The 18,158-nt window shown below is 36.7% G+C and overlaps 1 protein-coding gene across 2 annotated transcripts in view; it reads left to right on the top strand.

Annotated features, from left to right (window-relative positions):
- Positions 1-18,158, top strand: part of LOC107755522 (dynamin-binding protein-like) — a 65,219-nt gene that overhangs the window by 11,992 nt on the left and 35,069 nt on the right. For both annotated transcript variants that reach the window (XM_016572335.1, XM_016572334.1), the window contains exons 2-4: positions 7,133-7,290; positions 7,372-7,494; positions 10,540-12,723. In XM_016572335.1, coding sequence (XP_016427821.1) covers positions 7,146-7,290; positions 7,372-7,494; positions 10,540-12,723 — 2,452 coding nt within the window. In that variant the 5' untranslated portion in view covers positions 7,133-7,145. The remainder of the gene's footprint in view (positions 1-7,132; positions 7,291-7,371; positions 7,495-10,539; positions 12,724-18,158) is intronic.

The following is an 18,158-nucleotide window of genomic DNA, read 5'->3' as shown; positions in this document are numbered from 1 at the left end:
CAAAACTCCGCATTTGAACAGTCAATAGCAAATACTTAAACTAATAACAAAACATACTTACAGTAGCTGATTCAGAAGTGCCAGATTGTCATAGCAAAGTCAGAATTACCTCCTCTTGCACATTTGGGCGGCATTATGCAAATGTTTCCACATAGTGAGGTAGATATGTGGGGCCGTGTTAGAACGAGCAGTTTTAGGGGGGCGTGGCAGAGTCTTAACTTTGATAAAGAATATCTCTTTGGTTTTGAGACTTTAGTCTTTGCAACTTCAGGGATCTTATCTATGCACAATCAGCTTGTAACACTCCAAAGAGAAAGTAAAACTTGAAATCGCATCATATGACCCCTTTAAATATTAATTAAGAATGAAATACAAATTATATCGGCTACCCTGCTTTCCAAGATATCGGCATCAGCATCGGCTGTCAAAAAACCAATATCGGTCGACCACTACTCACAGCACGTGCCTATATCGTGCACTATATCGAACATTTTTTATATCGTTATCAAAGAAGGTGTACCGTCGATAAATATCGATACCGTTTTATCGCCCAGGCCTACAAAGTTGAACAAATCTCAGAAATATGAACATCCATTTTTATACTGTACATTATAATGTTGTGTTCCCTAAATTCCCTTGTAGCATTTAAAACAATTACAATTTTTAATGTTTTAATTAATTTATATGACCAAATAGTATAGAATGTTTTGTGATAAATCAGGCCTGATCGATCTAATCTGGCAGAGGCAGAAAAAGGGCGAGTCTCATAAGAGAAGATTTTTATCTGACTAACTGCTCAAATATTAGTTGTGTTTTAGAACAGAATGCATTTAAGTGTTCAGCCTGTAGCCAAGATAAACATGCAATGATTTAAGCATTATTGGATTCAGCTGAATTCTGTTGAACAGATTTTCTTTGGAATTGTTGGATAACAAATGAATTTATGAGAAAGTATTGAACTTAAGGGTCTATTAAAATTTTAGTGAACAGACTTGTTGTTCTCTCGTAATCCAGTGCAAGCCTTTGTTTTGTTGTTTTACACCTGTGTTTGAGGTGTGTGTGTGCCAGCAGAAACCTTCCTTCCTTCTCCTACCTGGACAACGAGTGATCTTTACTAGAGTACTAATCTGGCTTAGTGTCCTCCTCACCTAGCAGCAGGACCATATGTCTGCTTGTTTCTGTATTACTGAATGCTCTGTGTGACAGTGGCACATGAAGGAGAGTGTCCTTCAGTCTTGACTTCTGATCACAGGAAAATGGAGTCCGTGTGTTGTTTAACAAAACCACAGATACATCTGAAATAAAAAGCGTGTTTTCCTGGGCCCAAGAAACTGTGAGTTAAAATATTTCATATTTAACCAAACCTGAAATTATAAATGTTAAATGCAAGATAGAGATGTTCTCATAATGGCAATTTCTTTGTATGCATTATTTGCAATTTGAGCTTCAGATACACTTGATCATGTCCTGTTTCTGCACTAATTCTTAAAAATGGGTGGGGTGACTTAAGTATGAAGTTCTGCTTCAACCTGCCTGGATTATCACTAGTTAGCAGCACCACATAGAATGAATAAGTTAGTTTAAAAAAACAGGCCGTCTGCCACTTTTCTTGGGATATTTGGGAGCATTCTGGATTGCCCATTAGTTATGAAAGTGTTGAGCAAGGAATAACTTGTCACATTTGCCAAATGTGTTTAATAAAAGGCAACCATTGCTTCTATTACCACATTTCCACTCATCTGTACACACATCACCCATCTGTCTCCGAGGAACTGAGTTAGACAAACTGGGAGAAATCAAGAAGCCACACATTGCTTCTGGATTCAAAAAGCCTTTCCAGCTATTTTTTTCCCCCGTAATATACTGTAACTAATGCATAAATACAAATACACAAATATTTGTATACAAATACACAATTATAATAAAATTATACATTTAAAAAATCTCTTTTAAATATATTTTAATACATTATTTTATTATATATTTACTATTAATTAATATAATTAAAAATATACAGTAAAACAGTTTACTAGTAAATGTTTTGATTAAACTGGAAATTATTATTGCGTACTAGATGTGTGAAACAGCTGTGTCATAAAATCTCACAATAATCTTGGAGGATTGTTAAATGTCTAGCTGCAGGTAGACTGTAAGGACATGCCAGTTCTCTGATGTTCAGATATGATGACTCATATGAGCTGTCTCGTCAGCTGAAAATATCCAGCACTCATTGGAATCTTGCTCTGGGATCTCTTTTTTTCCCTCTCAACAATAAAGGAAAGAGACGTACTGTTACTCATCCACTATTACACACACAGTCACAGTTTCTGTGGCTTTGCCCTCATGTCTAAACATGTTCATGTTGGTTCTTCCTTCATTGACAGCAACGTATTTAGTCTGCTTATTGAAGTGGCACGCAGAGAGTGTGCCGATGACTGAAATCCATTTCTGAGTCAACAAGTCTCTAATTTTCCATTGTTTCAGAGGGTGTTGATCAGAACAGCAGATCAGGACATAGGGAAGAATGCAAAATGCCTGAAATCATTTTACCCAGTTAGTGTTCTGGTTTCACTTATTTCCCCTTGTCAAAGCAACAAATACTCTGAATCTTTTAGAGAAACAATGTATGCATGTGTGTTTGACCCAACAGATTTTAGCTGATTATAATGGTTATTTAAACACCCTCAGTAATGTTAAGGGTATATTTAAGGTTCACCCTCTCTCGTGAGGCTTAAAGCTTTGATACTCCCTCATATTCTTGAGTTACGTCAGTGCATTCTTTCTGTAACTGACACACATTTGCTGTGTCCAAAATCAAAAGCAGCTGCCTGTCTTCCTAGTCCGTCAGTCACTTAATAGGCAGCATTTTAGTATAAAGCGCCTTTTAAGGTTTTAGACTGATTTGCATTTTAGGCTGGTTTAGTGCTGTCAAACGATGATGCACCTGTATATATAAATACACACACACATGCATGTATATATTTAAGAAAAATATTTTATTTGTATATTAAATATATTTATATATAATATAAATATATGCATGTAAATATTTTCAAAATATACTGTATGAGTGTGTATTTATATATACATAATACAGTAAATATACACAGTACACACACATATATTATGGAAACAAAAACTTTTATTTTGGATATGGTTAATCGCGATTAATCGTTTGACAGCACTAGACTGGTTATGCATCTGTTTAACTGTCTTAATTTATTTAATCTCCACTTTCATTTAGAGACGATAAAAAAATATAACTAGTATGGTACTGATATATCATGATCACATGAGAGATTTTTTCTTTTATGTAACGTATTGTTGATTTTAGATATTTAAATATGTCCCGTATTTTAAACCTTTAACGACATCTAACGCTAAAGTTAATATTAAAAAAAAGTAATAATTTAATGATGCTATTCAATGTAGTCTTTAGCAAGTCTTAAAATTATTATCCATTTTTCGTACTGTGCATTAGAATTTAATAATTCATATATTCAGTTACAGCAATTGAATTAACACTACCATTTAAAAGTTTGGAGTCAAAAAGATTTTTGTTTTGAAAGAAATTTGTGCTTTTATTCAGCAAGCATGATTTAAATTTATCAAAAGTGACAAAAGAGACATTTATAATGTTACAATAAATATCTATTATAAATAAATGCATTTTTTCTTGCATTAAATAATTTCTGAAGGATCATGTGACACTGAAGACTAGAGGAATCACAGAAATGAATTCCATTTTAAAATATATTAAATGGTAAAACATTTAATTAAAATTGTAATATTATTTTTCAAAATATGACTGTTTTACTTTGTTTTGATCAAACAAATACAGCCTTGGTGAGGATAAAGTTTCACAGACATTTAAAAATCTTACCGACCCCAAACCTTTGAACGGCAGTGTACATTTACAGAGATTAAATGAAGTTTTTATTTTTACTTGATAATAAAAAAATATATAGAAAGCTATAGCTATTGGCACATTACTGTGAACCTGACAGAGTGCAGGAGGAAAAAGGTGTCTGTGTTGCTGCCTGACTAAAAAGTTTTTTTTTTCTTTTTCACCCCCAAATTCTTTGCAGATGTACATGAGTGGATTTCACTTCTTTCACTCAAAACATCATGAATACTCTCTCTTCCACAGGGGAAGAGCAGTGGTGTGGGTTAACACTAGGCTTTTGTATCCACTTTTTCCTGCATCATAACAGAAAGGTGCTTTACATTTCTGGTCTCTGGTGTTTCTAGTCAAATTAACGCACAGCTTAACCCTTTGCACATTTTTATATTTATTTATAATTAAAAAGCTTCAGTTTAATGAATTGAGTCAATCTTTTTTAATTGAGTCAAAGTTCAAATCTATCATGGCGGTGCTTATCGGTTATTTAGGACAAAGGTGGATTGGATTTTGAGTTTCTTTAAGGCTGCAGTATATTGTATTTTGCCTTCTACTTCTTTTATCACACACTGACTCAAACGCAGTCATCTGTGTGCAACATAAAGACAAAATGTCACTTTCAGACACAGTCTTTCACCTGGCAACAACATGAGTCCTGCTGTGACCCCTGTCACCTTTCAGTCGGGTCACCTGTTACCCCTCACCCCGACACTTGAGAGGTCCCGAGAGAGACACACACTCTCTCTCTCACACACACACAGCAGACAGAGAGTTCTTTGAGCTTCTGAAACATGTGCGTTTCAGCTCTCATTTCCTCTCTTTATATTTCTCTGTCTCTCTCGTATTCACTCTCACAGTGGTACTTAATCCTCCATCCAGTTGGGATTGGCTTCATTAGTGTGCTAGATCAATCTCCATTTGTTTATCATGGAGGAGGATTGTAACCAATTCTGGCAGAAACATGCTTTCCTATAAATATTTTCATATGAATTCACATTGTTTCAGACTCACAAACACTTGTATACTTCATGCACGCAGAACTTTATGACTCATCATTGCCTATTAACTTTGGGCCGCACACTCTCCCGCTCAAGGCCTCCACCCCATTATTGCTCTCATTTGAATGACTGTTTTAGAGGGAGTATAAACACATTTGAGCTTGTTGAAGAAATGTTGTCCAAGAAAGAGGTGAAATCATCAGTCGGCCTGTTTCTTCACCATCTAAGTTATACACATTTATTTAGCCAGTCTCATTAACAATGAGAATTGCTCTGTACCATTGTGATTTGGTTGAGCGTTTTGTGTTTTGAATTATGTAACCAAATTATTACTTGTTACGTTTATGCCATCAGTTCTATTTGCATACACATGGAGTTGCTTTTGAATGAGTAGTCTCTTATGCTCACCAAAGCTTAATTTTTTGTTTGTTCAAAATAAAAATAAAAACGTAATATTGTGAAATATGTCATTAATCCAGTCTTTAGTGTCACATGATCCAAACAGCGATGCTGCTAAATATTTTTGTAGAAACTGAATTTTTTGAGGATTCTTTGACGAATCAAACATTTGAACAGCATTTATTTACAAATTAAGTTTTTATGTAACATTATAAATATTTTTGTCATTTTTGAATTAGACATTGAATTAAACATTGCTAAATGACAATTTGAATTTTATTTTTGGTAACACTTTATTTTAAGGTGTCCTTGTTACACATGCACTTACTATTATAATTACAGTTAATTATGCATAATTACATGCAAGTAACCCTAAGCCAAACCCTAATCCTAAACATAACCATTTAGTAAGTACATGTAGTTCATTAATATTACTCAGTACTTAAATGTATAATTACACTGTAACAAGGACACCTTAAAGTAAAGTGTAACTGTATTTTTAAAAAAATTTACCACAATGTTTTGAACAGTAATGTGTATGTGTTCATTTTTAGAAAAATAGAAAAACTAAAGTAAATGTGTATCTTTAACCAAATCTTGACATAAAAACAACTAACTTGCAGTTTAGTAATTAAGTAAGAAGTTGATTCAGTAACCACTCAGAATTATTTAGTTAGTTAATTCAGGGAAGGATTAATAAAAATTATTCAAACAGGTAACGCTTGGGTTTGTGAATCTTTTTGAATAATTCATTTAAAGACCTTAAATGACCTTATTGAGACTATACTCCTATATCAGACTATACTCCTAACTCTGCATGTTAGGATTTCTTGCCATTATTTTTCTGTACAGTGTCTGTTTATCTCATTCAAACTTTAAATGCACCTTGATAAAAAAGTGTTTTTTTTTTCACCTTGTTGCTGAAGATTCAGCAGCAGTCATGATGAAAACATGAGGACAACCCTTTAAAGCCAACATGGAATGCCTTTTTAAACAAATTAAACAAGATATCTGATGAGAAAAAAAATGCATATGTAACTCATAATCATTCTTAAAGCTTATCTTAAAGGGTTAGTTCACCCAAAAATTCTGTCATTAATTACTCACCCTCGTGTTGTTTCAAACCCGTAAGACCTTCGTTCAACTTCGGAACACAATTTAAGATATTTTTGATGAAATCTGACAGCAAGGTAACTACCACGTTCAAGGTTCAGAAAAGTACCAAGATGATCGACAAAGTAGTCCGTGTAACATCAGTGGTTCAACTGTAAAGTTACGAAGCTACGAGAATACTTTTTTGCGCAGTAGGTATGTGGGGGCGTGTTAGAACGAGCCGTTTTAGGTAGGTGTGGCTGACTCTTAACTTTTATAAAGAATATCTCTTTGAATTTGAGACTTTAGTCTTTGCAACTTTACAGATCTTCTTTATGCACCAAGAGCTTGTAACACTCCAAAGAGAAAGGAAAACTTGAAATCGCATCATACCCCTTTAATTAAAAAAAATTTATGTTGCTAAAATAGTAAATAAATGTAGTTTTTTCAGGCCCATTTGACTGGGTATGAAAAAAATCTTTACTACAAAAATAAATAGATTGCATGGTATTCCCTGGATACTAATAAATGCGGATTCTTGTTTTCCAAACAGCTGTTCTGACGTCATCAGGTTTTGAGCTCATCACTTCAGTATGTGTAATGAGAACACATGAAATGCAGATCTTGAACAGGAAAGGGCATCTAGCTGACAAATACACTGGGAAACTGTAATGAAAATATGTTTGTTGTATAGGCCTAGGTGTCATGTTTAATCCATCTCACTTTTGCTTGTGATGCTCAGGTGATGAGTGAACATGGAGGCTGGATCGGTGGTGCGTGCCGTGTTTGAGTTCCTTCCCAGTGTCTCTGAAGAACTCCCACTGTTCACTGGAGATGTCATTGAAGTGCTCAGCGTTGTTGATGAATTTTGGCTGCTCGGAATTAAAGATGGAGTCACAGGTAAAGTCACGTGAGGATTCACATTACATTGTCTGTCTGTGATAATTGGTTTTGATATCTTTTCATTCTTTCTGCCTTCAGGCCAGTTTCCCAGCACTTTTGTGGAACCTGTTACAATCCCAAGCACCAAGACAGGAGAGAATCTGTGTGTGTGCATCAGTGACTTTAACTCTGTGGATGCTGGAAACTTACCACTAAAGAGAGGTACATACATTATGCTCTTAGTTATTAAACATGCATAACATTTATCCAGGTTCAATAAAGGTTAATAATACTGCAACAAAGGGAAAATGTTAAAAATGATTAATTATGCTGATGCATAATACACTTTTCATGTTATTCCAAACCTGTATGACTTTCATTATTCATGTAACAATTCAAAGACATAATGGAATCCCCTTAATGAGACTTTGGGCGTTCTGCATTTTTGGAGATTGTGAAGCAAAAAGCAGTATAAAAACAAAGCAGAAAAGTCTTTGCATTTCAAAAAGCTATCGTATGGTTTCCAGAAGACATTTGTGTTTCACGTAAGAAAGAAAATCATGCAGGTTTGAAACAGGGTGATTTATAAATTATGACAATTTTTATTTTTGAACCAGATGTTGCTTTAACATAAAGATGTCTAATCTATACATAATGTTACAATTTTAGATAGGTGATGAGTTAAATCTCTTTGTACTGCCATTTTCTCTTTCCATCAGCATAAATCCTGCTTGCTCAGAGTGACGTAATGTCATATATGAGAGGTATATTTAATTTTATACAGTAGACAGTAGAGCCCTAGATCGTAGATCACCTTTACTGTTGCCACAGAAACAGCGAAAACACACTTTAAAAGAGGATTTAGAGGTGTATTGCTATGTTTGCTGTTTTAGTAGAGATGTTAATCAAAAATATAAGCTCTGGGTCATCAATTATATTTATTCCCGATGTATCCAGTTTATTGTCTATTTTGGTCTACATATGGTCTATATGTGACCCTGGACCCCAAAACCAGTCATAAGGGTCAATTTTTCTAAAGGGGGTGCTGTGTGTACATTAATGAGGAAAAAAAATTAACTTAAATGATTTTAGCAAATGGCTGCAATATAACAAAGAGTGAAAAATTTAAGGGGGTCTGAATACTTTCCGTACCCACTGTATATATCATCAAAGTTTCCAGAAGCGCTGATCCCAAGTCACCACTAGAGGTCACTAGTTGTGTGTTTATATTGTGTAGAATAAATGATAGTCATAATCCCAAACGTAATACAAAAAATTATATTTTTGTATTACTTATCTGTTATTCCTATATGTTCTGTAATGTTTTTTCTTCTTTTCATTGCTTACTTTGGAAAGTGTTTCTTTGTGTTTGATGTTTTGTATGTTACATGTCTGTTTATGTTGTATATTGCTTTAGATGTTTGTAGTAGTCAGTACTGATCTAATGTGGAAACTGTGATTTGTCCAGCACACACTTCATTATTTTTATGTGAAAACACAACTGGATGAATTTAGTTTCCCCTATCTTGTCAGTGGGGATCATATATGCTGTTCTAGTTTATGAGTTGAACACAATGGGAGGAGGAGCGTGTCTGTGTGGAATGTGGCCCTTGTGACCCTAATGGACATTCTGGCTCCTGTTGATGTGTATGTGTGTGTGTGTGTGTGTGTGTTTGCTAAGTGAAACTGACCACACCAGTGACTTTACTGCCTTGCAAACTGACTTGAGGTCAGAGGTGAACTTCACACAGCTCTAATGCTATTTACAAGGACAGCATAAAGAAATAAATGTTGTCTTTTGCCCTGGCTGTGAATGTATGTGTCAACACAACTACTCACCTGCTAGTTTAATTTTCATTTACAATTAATGCATTTAGCAGATTCTTTAGCGTGGATGCAATTTGGAACAATATGCTAATTATACAAATAAGTATTATCTAATACAAATAAAACTAATACAGCTAATACAAAACATAATCCACTTAAATCCTTATATAAATAAGTCAACAGATTTTCTTAATGATAATTTTAAGCTTCACAGAAGTCCTGATGTTCTCATATGTAGAGGAAGTTGTTTACACTATTTGGGTGTGAGAAATGTAAAATGCACAGTTCTGCTGGAGGGACTATTGGGTGAGGGTGACAAAGGACACTGTGGTTGTCAGTCAAAGGGGACGGTTCAATTGTTGGTCTGTGAACACATGCAGATGGTCATCTTTTGCATCTTGCTCTTTTTTTAAAGGGTCTAGTGTCAATAACATTGAATTATATGAATAGCGTATTCAGACTTGTTTTCAGAAAATGTGTCTTTAAAGATATAGTTCACCCAAAAATGATTGTGTCGTTCCAAACCTGTATGAGTTTCTTTTATGTTGAACACAAAAGAAGATATTTTGAAGAAAGCTGGTAATCAAACAGTTGCTGGTCCCCATTGACTTCCATAGTATTTCTATACCTACTATGGAAGTCAATGGGGACCAGCAACTGTTTGGTTCTTCAAAATATCTTCTTTTGTGTTCAACATAAGAAAGAAACATACAGGTAATGAATGACATGAGGGTGAGTAAATGATGACAATTTTAATTTTTGGATGAACTAGTATTCCTTTAATTACTGCACCTGAGGTACTTGTTTTTAAGTATGAACAAGTAAAAATATGCACATGCTATAAGAAAAATACACTTATTTTAATACTTAGAATTAATTATCTCTTTTTAAATGTTTATTAATTTACTTATTTTGATGTAGCCAACTGAACTGAAATTAAATGGCCTAGATGCTGCCATTATTAATTATCTTGTTTATCTTGCCATTATCTCTTTTTAAATGTTTATTAATTTACTTATTTTGATTTAGCCAACTGAACTGAAATGAAATGGCCTTGATGCTACCATTGCATAAAACAACCACTTAAATAAATAAATATATTTAAGATACAGTCTAGCTAGACTAAGTAAATGTATAATGTTTTTAGGATTTTTATATATATATTTTTTTATAATAAAAAAAACAATAAAAACTCATTAAGAAAGCAGCAAGAAGTTTTGCAGTGCTTCCCTATATATTAGCAGTGCTGCTGCATTCTGAATAAGCTGCAGAGGTCTCATTAACATATGCTGGGAAGTCAGCCAGGACAGTTTTGCAGTAGTTGTTACTGAAAGATTCAAAAGATTTTCACCAAATTGTTTTTTATTACCAGTATTTGTTGAGAATATTTTAATCCTTGTTATCCTGTTGCTTATTTTCTCCTGCTCTCTCCTGCTGTAGGTGATGTAGTTGCTGCTGACAGCAGTGTGGATGCTGTGTGGATGAGAGGGCATAATGCATGGGGCTCACGTGGGCTCTTCCCCGTCTCTTGCGTTAAAGAGCTGGAGCTTTCCGGGCAATCCAGGCAGCTGTCAGAGCGCAGTGCAGCTGCCCAGGCCTCTGAGCTTCCCCCACATGCGCTGAGCCAGGCCCGTGCCCTCATGAGCCTTCACGCCCAGCTGGACGAGGAGCTGGACTTTCGCGAGGGTGATGTCATCACCATCATAGGCCTGCCAGAGCCTGGCTGGTTGCAGGGAGAGCTGGACGGCAGGACGGGAGTTTTTCCTGAGGGCTTTGTGGAGCTGCTCGGTCCCCTGCGCTCGCCTTTGGAGGAGCCTGAACCTCAGACCCTACAACAGTATCCAGCTCACGGCATGGAGGAAGAAGAGAGGAGGGAGGAGGAAGAGCGGGATGAGGAAAATCCAGAAATGGAGATTCAACAACGGCAAGAGGAAGAAGAGGAGGAGGAGGAAGAGGGAGCTGTATATGGTATTGCGCTTTATGAATTCCGGGCACTTGAACCTGGTGAGCTGGACTTTGATGTCGGTGATAGGATCCGTATCCTCACCACGTTGGAGGACGGATGGTTGGAGGGGCAAATACATGGCAGAAGAGGAGTTTTCCCTCATCGATTTGTCAAGATGGAAGGGCAGCTACAGGTTGTCCCACAAAGCGAGACTTTAATTAGTGAACCTGAGAGAGAAGAAGAGCGTTACACTCCTGATTATACCTCAACTCAACCAGATTGCACAGTGCCAGAATATGAGCAGGAGTGTGCTACTCAGGAAGACCACACAGTGTGGGACCTGGATTACTTTGAGCGCCGAGAGGAGAGAAAGGATGACCATGTGCACTACATGCACTCCGATCAAAGTTCTCAAGGGAGAGGAATGACTCAAAATCAATCACAGGTTCATCCGCAAGAAACAAGGCGAGAAAGACCCCCACCCCCTCACACGCAACCCCGCAGGGTGAGTAGCTCAGTTCAAAGTACCAGAACGGGCAGCCCCAATCTGGGTAGACCCCAGCTGCCTCCTAGGCCGAGTCTACACGCTCTCAGCAACCGAAAATACAGCACCAGTTCTCACACCAGTTTACGAGAACCTCCTCCAGCACCCATCTCAAGGAAACAAAGTCTAAATCCGCCCACCAGAACCTCACCTAATTCCACCTGGACAAGAAACAGTGGTAACTATGCATCTCATGACAGCAGAAACCCCTTCAACAGTAAAATCTCTGCTGAGAAGACCAGGCAGAAGAAGTTAACTCGACACGCAAGCGTCAGTGATGCAGACCTAATGTCTGGTGGCCTCGGCAACCACTGGCCATGGCCTCAGGAACAGGGTTCAAATGGGTTACCAACGTCTCGGACACTGGAGACTTTGGCTGTGTCAGCTGGGGATCTTGAAGCCAAGCTTTCTCAGCAGCTGATAGAGTTTGAACGCAGCTTGCCAGGTCCTGGCAACGGAGCCACAGAACAGAGCCGATGGGAGGAGGTTAGTGGTGGAAGGGGCGGTAAAGTTTCCCGGCACTTCTCCATTATGGACTACAGCAATGAGAATGACATAATCCGTGGCTCCTCCCACTCCCCGATGGAACATCTGTTGCCCACCACTTCCTCTGGCTCCGCCTCCTCCTCTCTGGAGAGGCGGAAAACACTACGCCCACCTCCTCCTAGACCGCGGGTCCTTAGGCCACCAGCACCTACAAACTCGCATTGTCCTCAAACCAATGGACGCATTACTCCTCAGCCTTACAGACCCGCACGTCCAGCTCCACGCCCACCTCCTCCATTCCCACGTACCAACGCTGTGATGCCAGGCCCCCCTCCACCCACCTCCAACCCATTCTATAACTCGCCGGAAGAGAAAGAGATTGTTGAAGAGGTGGAAGATGCAGAGGATGCTCTGGAGATGGAGAAAGAAATTGAGAGAGAAAGAGAGAGGGAACAGGAGCAATACAGGTTACTCTTGAGGTTGGAGGAGGTGGAAAGAGACATTGATCTGTATTCTCACACAGCCCAGGAGCTGCAGACCATGCTGGAAGAAGAGCAGGATGAGACTTCGAGACAACAAGCTCTTGAGAATCTGGAATTCTGCACCTACACCATGGAGACGCTGACCCTGGAACAGCAGCAGCTACAAGGTAGTCACTAATTCCTCTCTTTACTCTCACATCAGTATATGTGTTGTGTTTTTACAACTGTTACAGATACAGATTACGTTCAGTATCTGATATCTGATATTTATTTATTTATTTATTAGTTTGTTCATTCTAAATTAGGAAACATGATGCTACATTTAACAGTATTATTATTATTATTATTATTATTATTATACTGATGCATGTTTCCCACTTGTTTCTCTCTAGGTAATAATTGGTTTGTCTGTTTCTTGACAATAATAAATAATAATGCCAAGAAGAAGAAATTATTAGTTAGTGACAAACAAGTGACAAACATGCGTAGTAGTAATAATAATAATAATAGAATAGTAATAATAATAAAAAAAATAATAATAATAATAATAATAATTATTATTATAAATTATTATTAGTAGTAGTAGTAGTAGTAGTATTACTATTATTATAAATTTTAATTAAAATACTGTATATTTCTCACTTTTGAATGAATGGCAGTTGTGTACATTTTACCTGTTTTACCTGTATTGGACTATTCTGTAAAACTCATATATAGTAGCAGGACAAGTAAGACAGTGTCAGTGGATTCTTCAACCTCCCTGAGAATTTGTATTTCCACATAAGCCACTTCTATTTGTTTTATGCTGGTCACACTCTTTGACAAAACAGAACAGCAGCTCATATCAGTTCTAGAAAACAACCTGTCAGCTGCTCGTTGTGTTCAGCCATGCATCGTTTTGATTTGAATAACTGGATATGTATTTGCATATCAGCAATCTTGCTTGTTGTGCAATATCCACAATAATCAGCCACTATCCTCTTTTGAGGTCAAATTACATCTTGAACGTTCCTGATGAGTGCTTTCGATATGCTACTGAAATGTCACCCGAGACAAAGTTCACTGTACTGGGTGTGTCGATACTTTTATTTATGTTGAAATTCTCCATACCATGTCTGTCAACATAACTTATTTCCTAAGAAGTCTGTAATATCAATATATCAATATGCATTGGCTAGTTTGCACACATCTTCTCAAAGATGTTGTCAATTATATTACAATCTAAATGAGGAATTATAAGCCTCTTCTAATTCGTTCTTCTAATGCTTTCTCCTCGATGTTATGTAATATTCAGCAGTTTCTCATAAATGGTCTCTGCTTGACCTTCACACCTAACCAGGGAAAAGAACACACCCAGGCATAGGACTGAACACATAATAGGCGGACCTTTTTCATAAAGGATAGAAACCACTTTGATTCTCAAAGTGGAAAGAATCAGTTGACAGTGGCGCTTGGGAGTATCATGTCTTTGTACAACATTTGTTAATGTCTGACATGTGGCATTGTGGCCATGATTCACAGTACATTAGAACATCATGTAATCCCTCTGTGCCAGATCTCAGCCTCTCAGTCTTAGGGTGGAAATTTTAGTGCTGTGTTTGTGCAAACTTTATCCACACATACTGAAGTAACAGTTTCGCCCCTAATAGATTGTCTGATGTATACGTAGTTATAATTTAAAAGATATTACCTTATAATTGCTTTAACATGGTTTCATATGTGTGGAATGCTGGTTTTGTTGGCTACACTTTTCCCATGTACATATGAAATACATGGCCTCTTTGCACCCGTGTTCTTGCTCTCTTTCTCTTGCTACATTTCCCTACATTTCTCTCTGCATGTCCCTTTACTCCCAGAATCAGTCTCGGTTCTCCTCCTGTTTTTTGGTATAGTATTGGACATTACCATAGTAATCAAGCTTTTTTTTGGAGATCATGGGCAGCAGTAGTTTTAGAGCCAGACTCTGGTTCTCTCTGGTTCAGCCTGTGGTGCGTCTCACAGCCCTTTTTGGCCATGTTCTTAGAACCAGAACCGCACATGCACCAGGTAAGACTTAAGCTGAGATGGAGAGGGGTTGTTTGTGTATTTCTTAGTATGTGGTATTACGGTGTTTTAAAATAACTCCCCCCCCCCTTCATATCAGATTGCTTTTACAATTAGACACTATTTCATAGCCAAGACAGTGAATTATTATTATTTATTTTTTTGCTTTATGTGTTTTTGTGTTCACAGCACGTGACACCATTATGTGTGTCACATACACTGTTTGCACACAGCTGTGTACACATCTTGCTTGATATGTGTAACCTGCTTGCTAGTCACAGCCATCTGTTTTCAAGTATAAGGGACAAGGAATTCTGTTTGAAACTTGGATCAGGTTTTAGATTTGATAATGAGTCAATTTTAAAGCAAGGAGCTCCATCAGTGGCTCGCCAGGAGTGATTGTCAGGCATAGTGATGCAATGCCTTTGGTTTGGAGCACTGCCCAAGTCTTAGTGAACATCAGTTGTTTTCTGTGACGCCTGTATGTCTTGGACTAACCGAAGTGGATCGGCGCAACACTGTTTGTGTATGTGGTTGAATCAACTTTAATCTAAAATTCTTTATTGCTATTAATCATTCTTGCTTCTTTGTTTTTGCTCTTTACACTTTACACAACTAAATGATCAAATCAAAAGATTTTTGGGGGATTTTAATAAAAATGCATTTACATTGCGCAGTAAACAGATAAGTATAGTCCCAGTGAATTTATTTAGGTTTTCAGTTAGGGCTGGACGATATGACCTGAATACAATATTTCAATTAATTGAACATTTTACCTCGATTACGATTAATGAACGATTATTTTGTTTATTTATTTATTTAGTTTTGTCCTCATAGTTCACTGACAAGGTTTTTACTGTGAATATGCTCAACTATTAAAGGTGGGAGATATTTCTTCTAATGAAAACGGCATTTCTTTGTGATTTTAAAATAATTGAAGGAAACACAAACTATTTATTAGGGCAGATCTTTCGCAGCATCTCCTCCTTATGTTTGAACAGACACATACGCACAGAATTATGTCAATAGTACCCGTCTCGACGATCATTCTCGTAAACGCAGTCGGTTATGTTTTAAATGAATGTAAACAGCTGAGAAAGAAATCGGATGTGTATCGTTATACTGGATCCGTGCAGTCGGTTTTAAAGAGACAGCAACCTATAAATACGTGCTGCTGAATATGTCACTAATGCTCAGTTTTATTCATTAATGTAATAATCAGACAACAAAACAGCTATAACAAAGATTAATCTAAATTTAATTCATACAGTGAACACTATGCAGTGTTATTTATTAAGTGGTACTCACTTAATTATTAAATTTCTGTACCTGAATACTACTGTTTATTTTATCTATGCTTGTAAATTGTGTATTTCTTTTTTTTTTCTTTTTCTTTCTTTTTTTTTTTACTGACTGTTCACTTGCCTTTAATCATGTTTGAACTTTCTCAGACTATAGTTTTTGCTGTGGTATATGAAGAAGTACTTAAAGTGTGTGGAAAGCAAAGTTACAATGATATAAAATTAGTGTCATTAATTTTTTTGTTTGTATGTTCACATTGATGTTAAATTACATTTTCTGATTTGTGACATTACTTTTTATGTAATGCTAAAACACTGCTGGTCACTTTCAGAAGTTATAGTGATTCTTTATTTTCCAAGAAAGAATGTGAAACAAATTGGTTATATAATTTTCATTTTTAAAATATTTTAAAATATAATTTAAATTGATTTTACACACTTTAAGCAATATCGTATCGAATATCGCATTTTTTAACAAGGTATCGCATATCGCATTTTTCTTCAATATCGCACAGCCCTACTATTTATGGTTATTTATTGAATATTTCAAACAATTGGAATCAAAGCACACATTTCTTGAAAATGAAAACATCTTATGAAAAAAGTCACATTTCAGTTTTAATGTAAAAATGGTATTTTCACATTAAAAATACGTAAAAAAAAAAAAAAAAACTTTTTTACACTGCTTATGTTGCTCAGATTACTCTGTGTTTGAGTTCTCCTCTATGCTGTTTCCATGCCACAGACTGGACAGAAGTCACATGACTACACACTTTTTAAGGGAAAAGTCAAGGTTGCCAATTCGGGCTGCTGCTACAGGTTGTTTTTGTTTTTTTGTCTGTTTTTTTAAATAAAGCGATCAAATTTAGTTAAATTTAAATTAAGTTTTAAATACTTTTCAATTAATCGTCCAGCCCTATTTTCAATGCTTGTGAGTATAGCAATGTGTGTCATATTGAGTCATTGGGTGTCATAATGGTGTCAGTAGCATCATTTCCTTGTGTTTTTCTCTTTATTCATTTAGCTAGATGTGTGTGTGTGTGTGTGTGTGTGTGTGTGTGTGTGTGTTTCCACATTTATCATAACAGGGTGTGTTTCTCAACAGGGAGGGTAGAAACAATGGTTATTTATTGTTACAGTGCAGGGAGTCAGTCAGTCAAGAGCCTATCATCTATGGAGTTGTACTCGCTGAACAGCGGTTTTCTGCTGAAAGGAGGAGACAAGCTTCTTATTTCATCATCTCTTCTGGAATGGAGCAAAAAAAAAAGGATTTTGGAGTAAGATAGGATTAGAAGTTATTTGAAACTATTGGATAGGAAAGAAAGAAAGAAAGAAATTAAAGGCAGTTTTGGGGCTTATCAGACCCACAGGCTCTTATATTTCTCATGTATAATTTTCTTTCTGGGAACAGTTCTTTCCATAGTCATGTTGTTGGAGGAAAGACAGAGTTGTGATTTTGGTTTTGACAGGCTCATTTATGAATGTATTTATGACTGAGTGTCCCGTTCTAGCCTTCTGTTGCCCCTTCCACAGCCCTTGTTCTAATTGGAATCTGTTTGGGTGCTCATAAAAAGCATCAAGAGCTCATTTGTGTCCTGGATCTAATCTCCAGCTCCCAGCTTTTCTGTGCCTGTCTCATGCACGAAAGCCTATTCAGGTTAACAGAAGGCTCTTTAAAGAGCTGCATGATCCCATCGCCTGCCGGAAAGGCTGTGAGGGATTGGAAGGAATGCTATTCTAAAAACAGAGATGAGAAGAGTGGCATGCGAGACCTGTGTCCTCACCTCTGTCACGAGCATGCATCTGAATGCTTCGTTGCTGTAATTACTTTTTGAGTCCTGTTGTGTTCTCTGATAGATTCCAAGTAATCAAAATGTATGAAACAGGCACTCATTGAGGGACAGTGGCTGTCTTGAATGCTTTTGATCCACAGGTTTGTCTGTGTCCTAAATGAGATTCATAAGTTTTTTTCCCCCTATGCCAGGTTATTAAGAGCCATTAACTATAGAGCGATGTTTAAAACTCTTTAAAGATCTATTTGTTTCAGTCGTTTGTATCTTCTACATACCTTTCTATGAACCAAAAAACAGATTATATTTGGCAGATTTTAGATGTAAATGTATGAAACGTGTTTTCTGACACAAGGCACCAGGTGCACCATCTTTGGATGTGAGTTCAGTGCCATTTCAAAGAGTTGGACTTGTGTAAACAAAGTAAAACAATTCCATTACACAAGAGGAATGTTGCTCCTGATGTCT

This window comes from Sinocyclocheilus rhinocerous, unplaced genomic scaffold (assembly GCF_001515625.1).
Source record: "Sinocyclocheilus rhinocerous isolate Xijiao unplaced genomic scaffold, SAMN03320098_v1.1 scaffold140, whole genome shotgun sequence".
NCBI classification, from domain to species: domain Eukaryota; kingdom Metazoa; phylum Chordata; class Actinopteri; order Cypriniformes; family Cyprinidae; genus Sinocyclocheilus; species Sinocyclocheilus rhinocerous.
The sequence above is the reverse complement of the archived record's forward strand: the minus strand, read 5'-3'. Positions and strand labels throughout refer to the sequence as shown.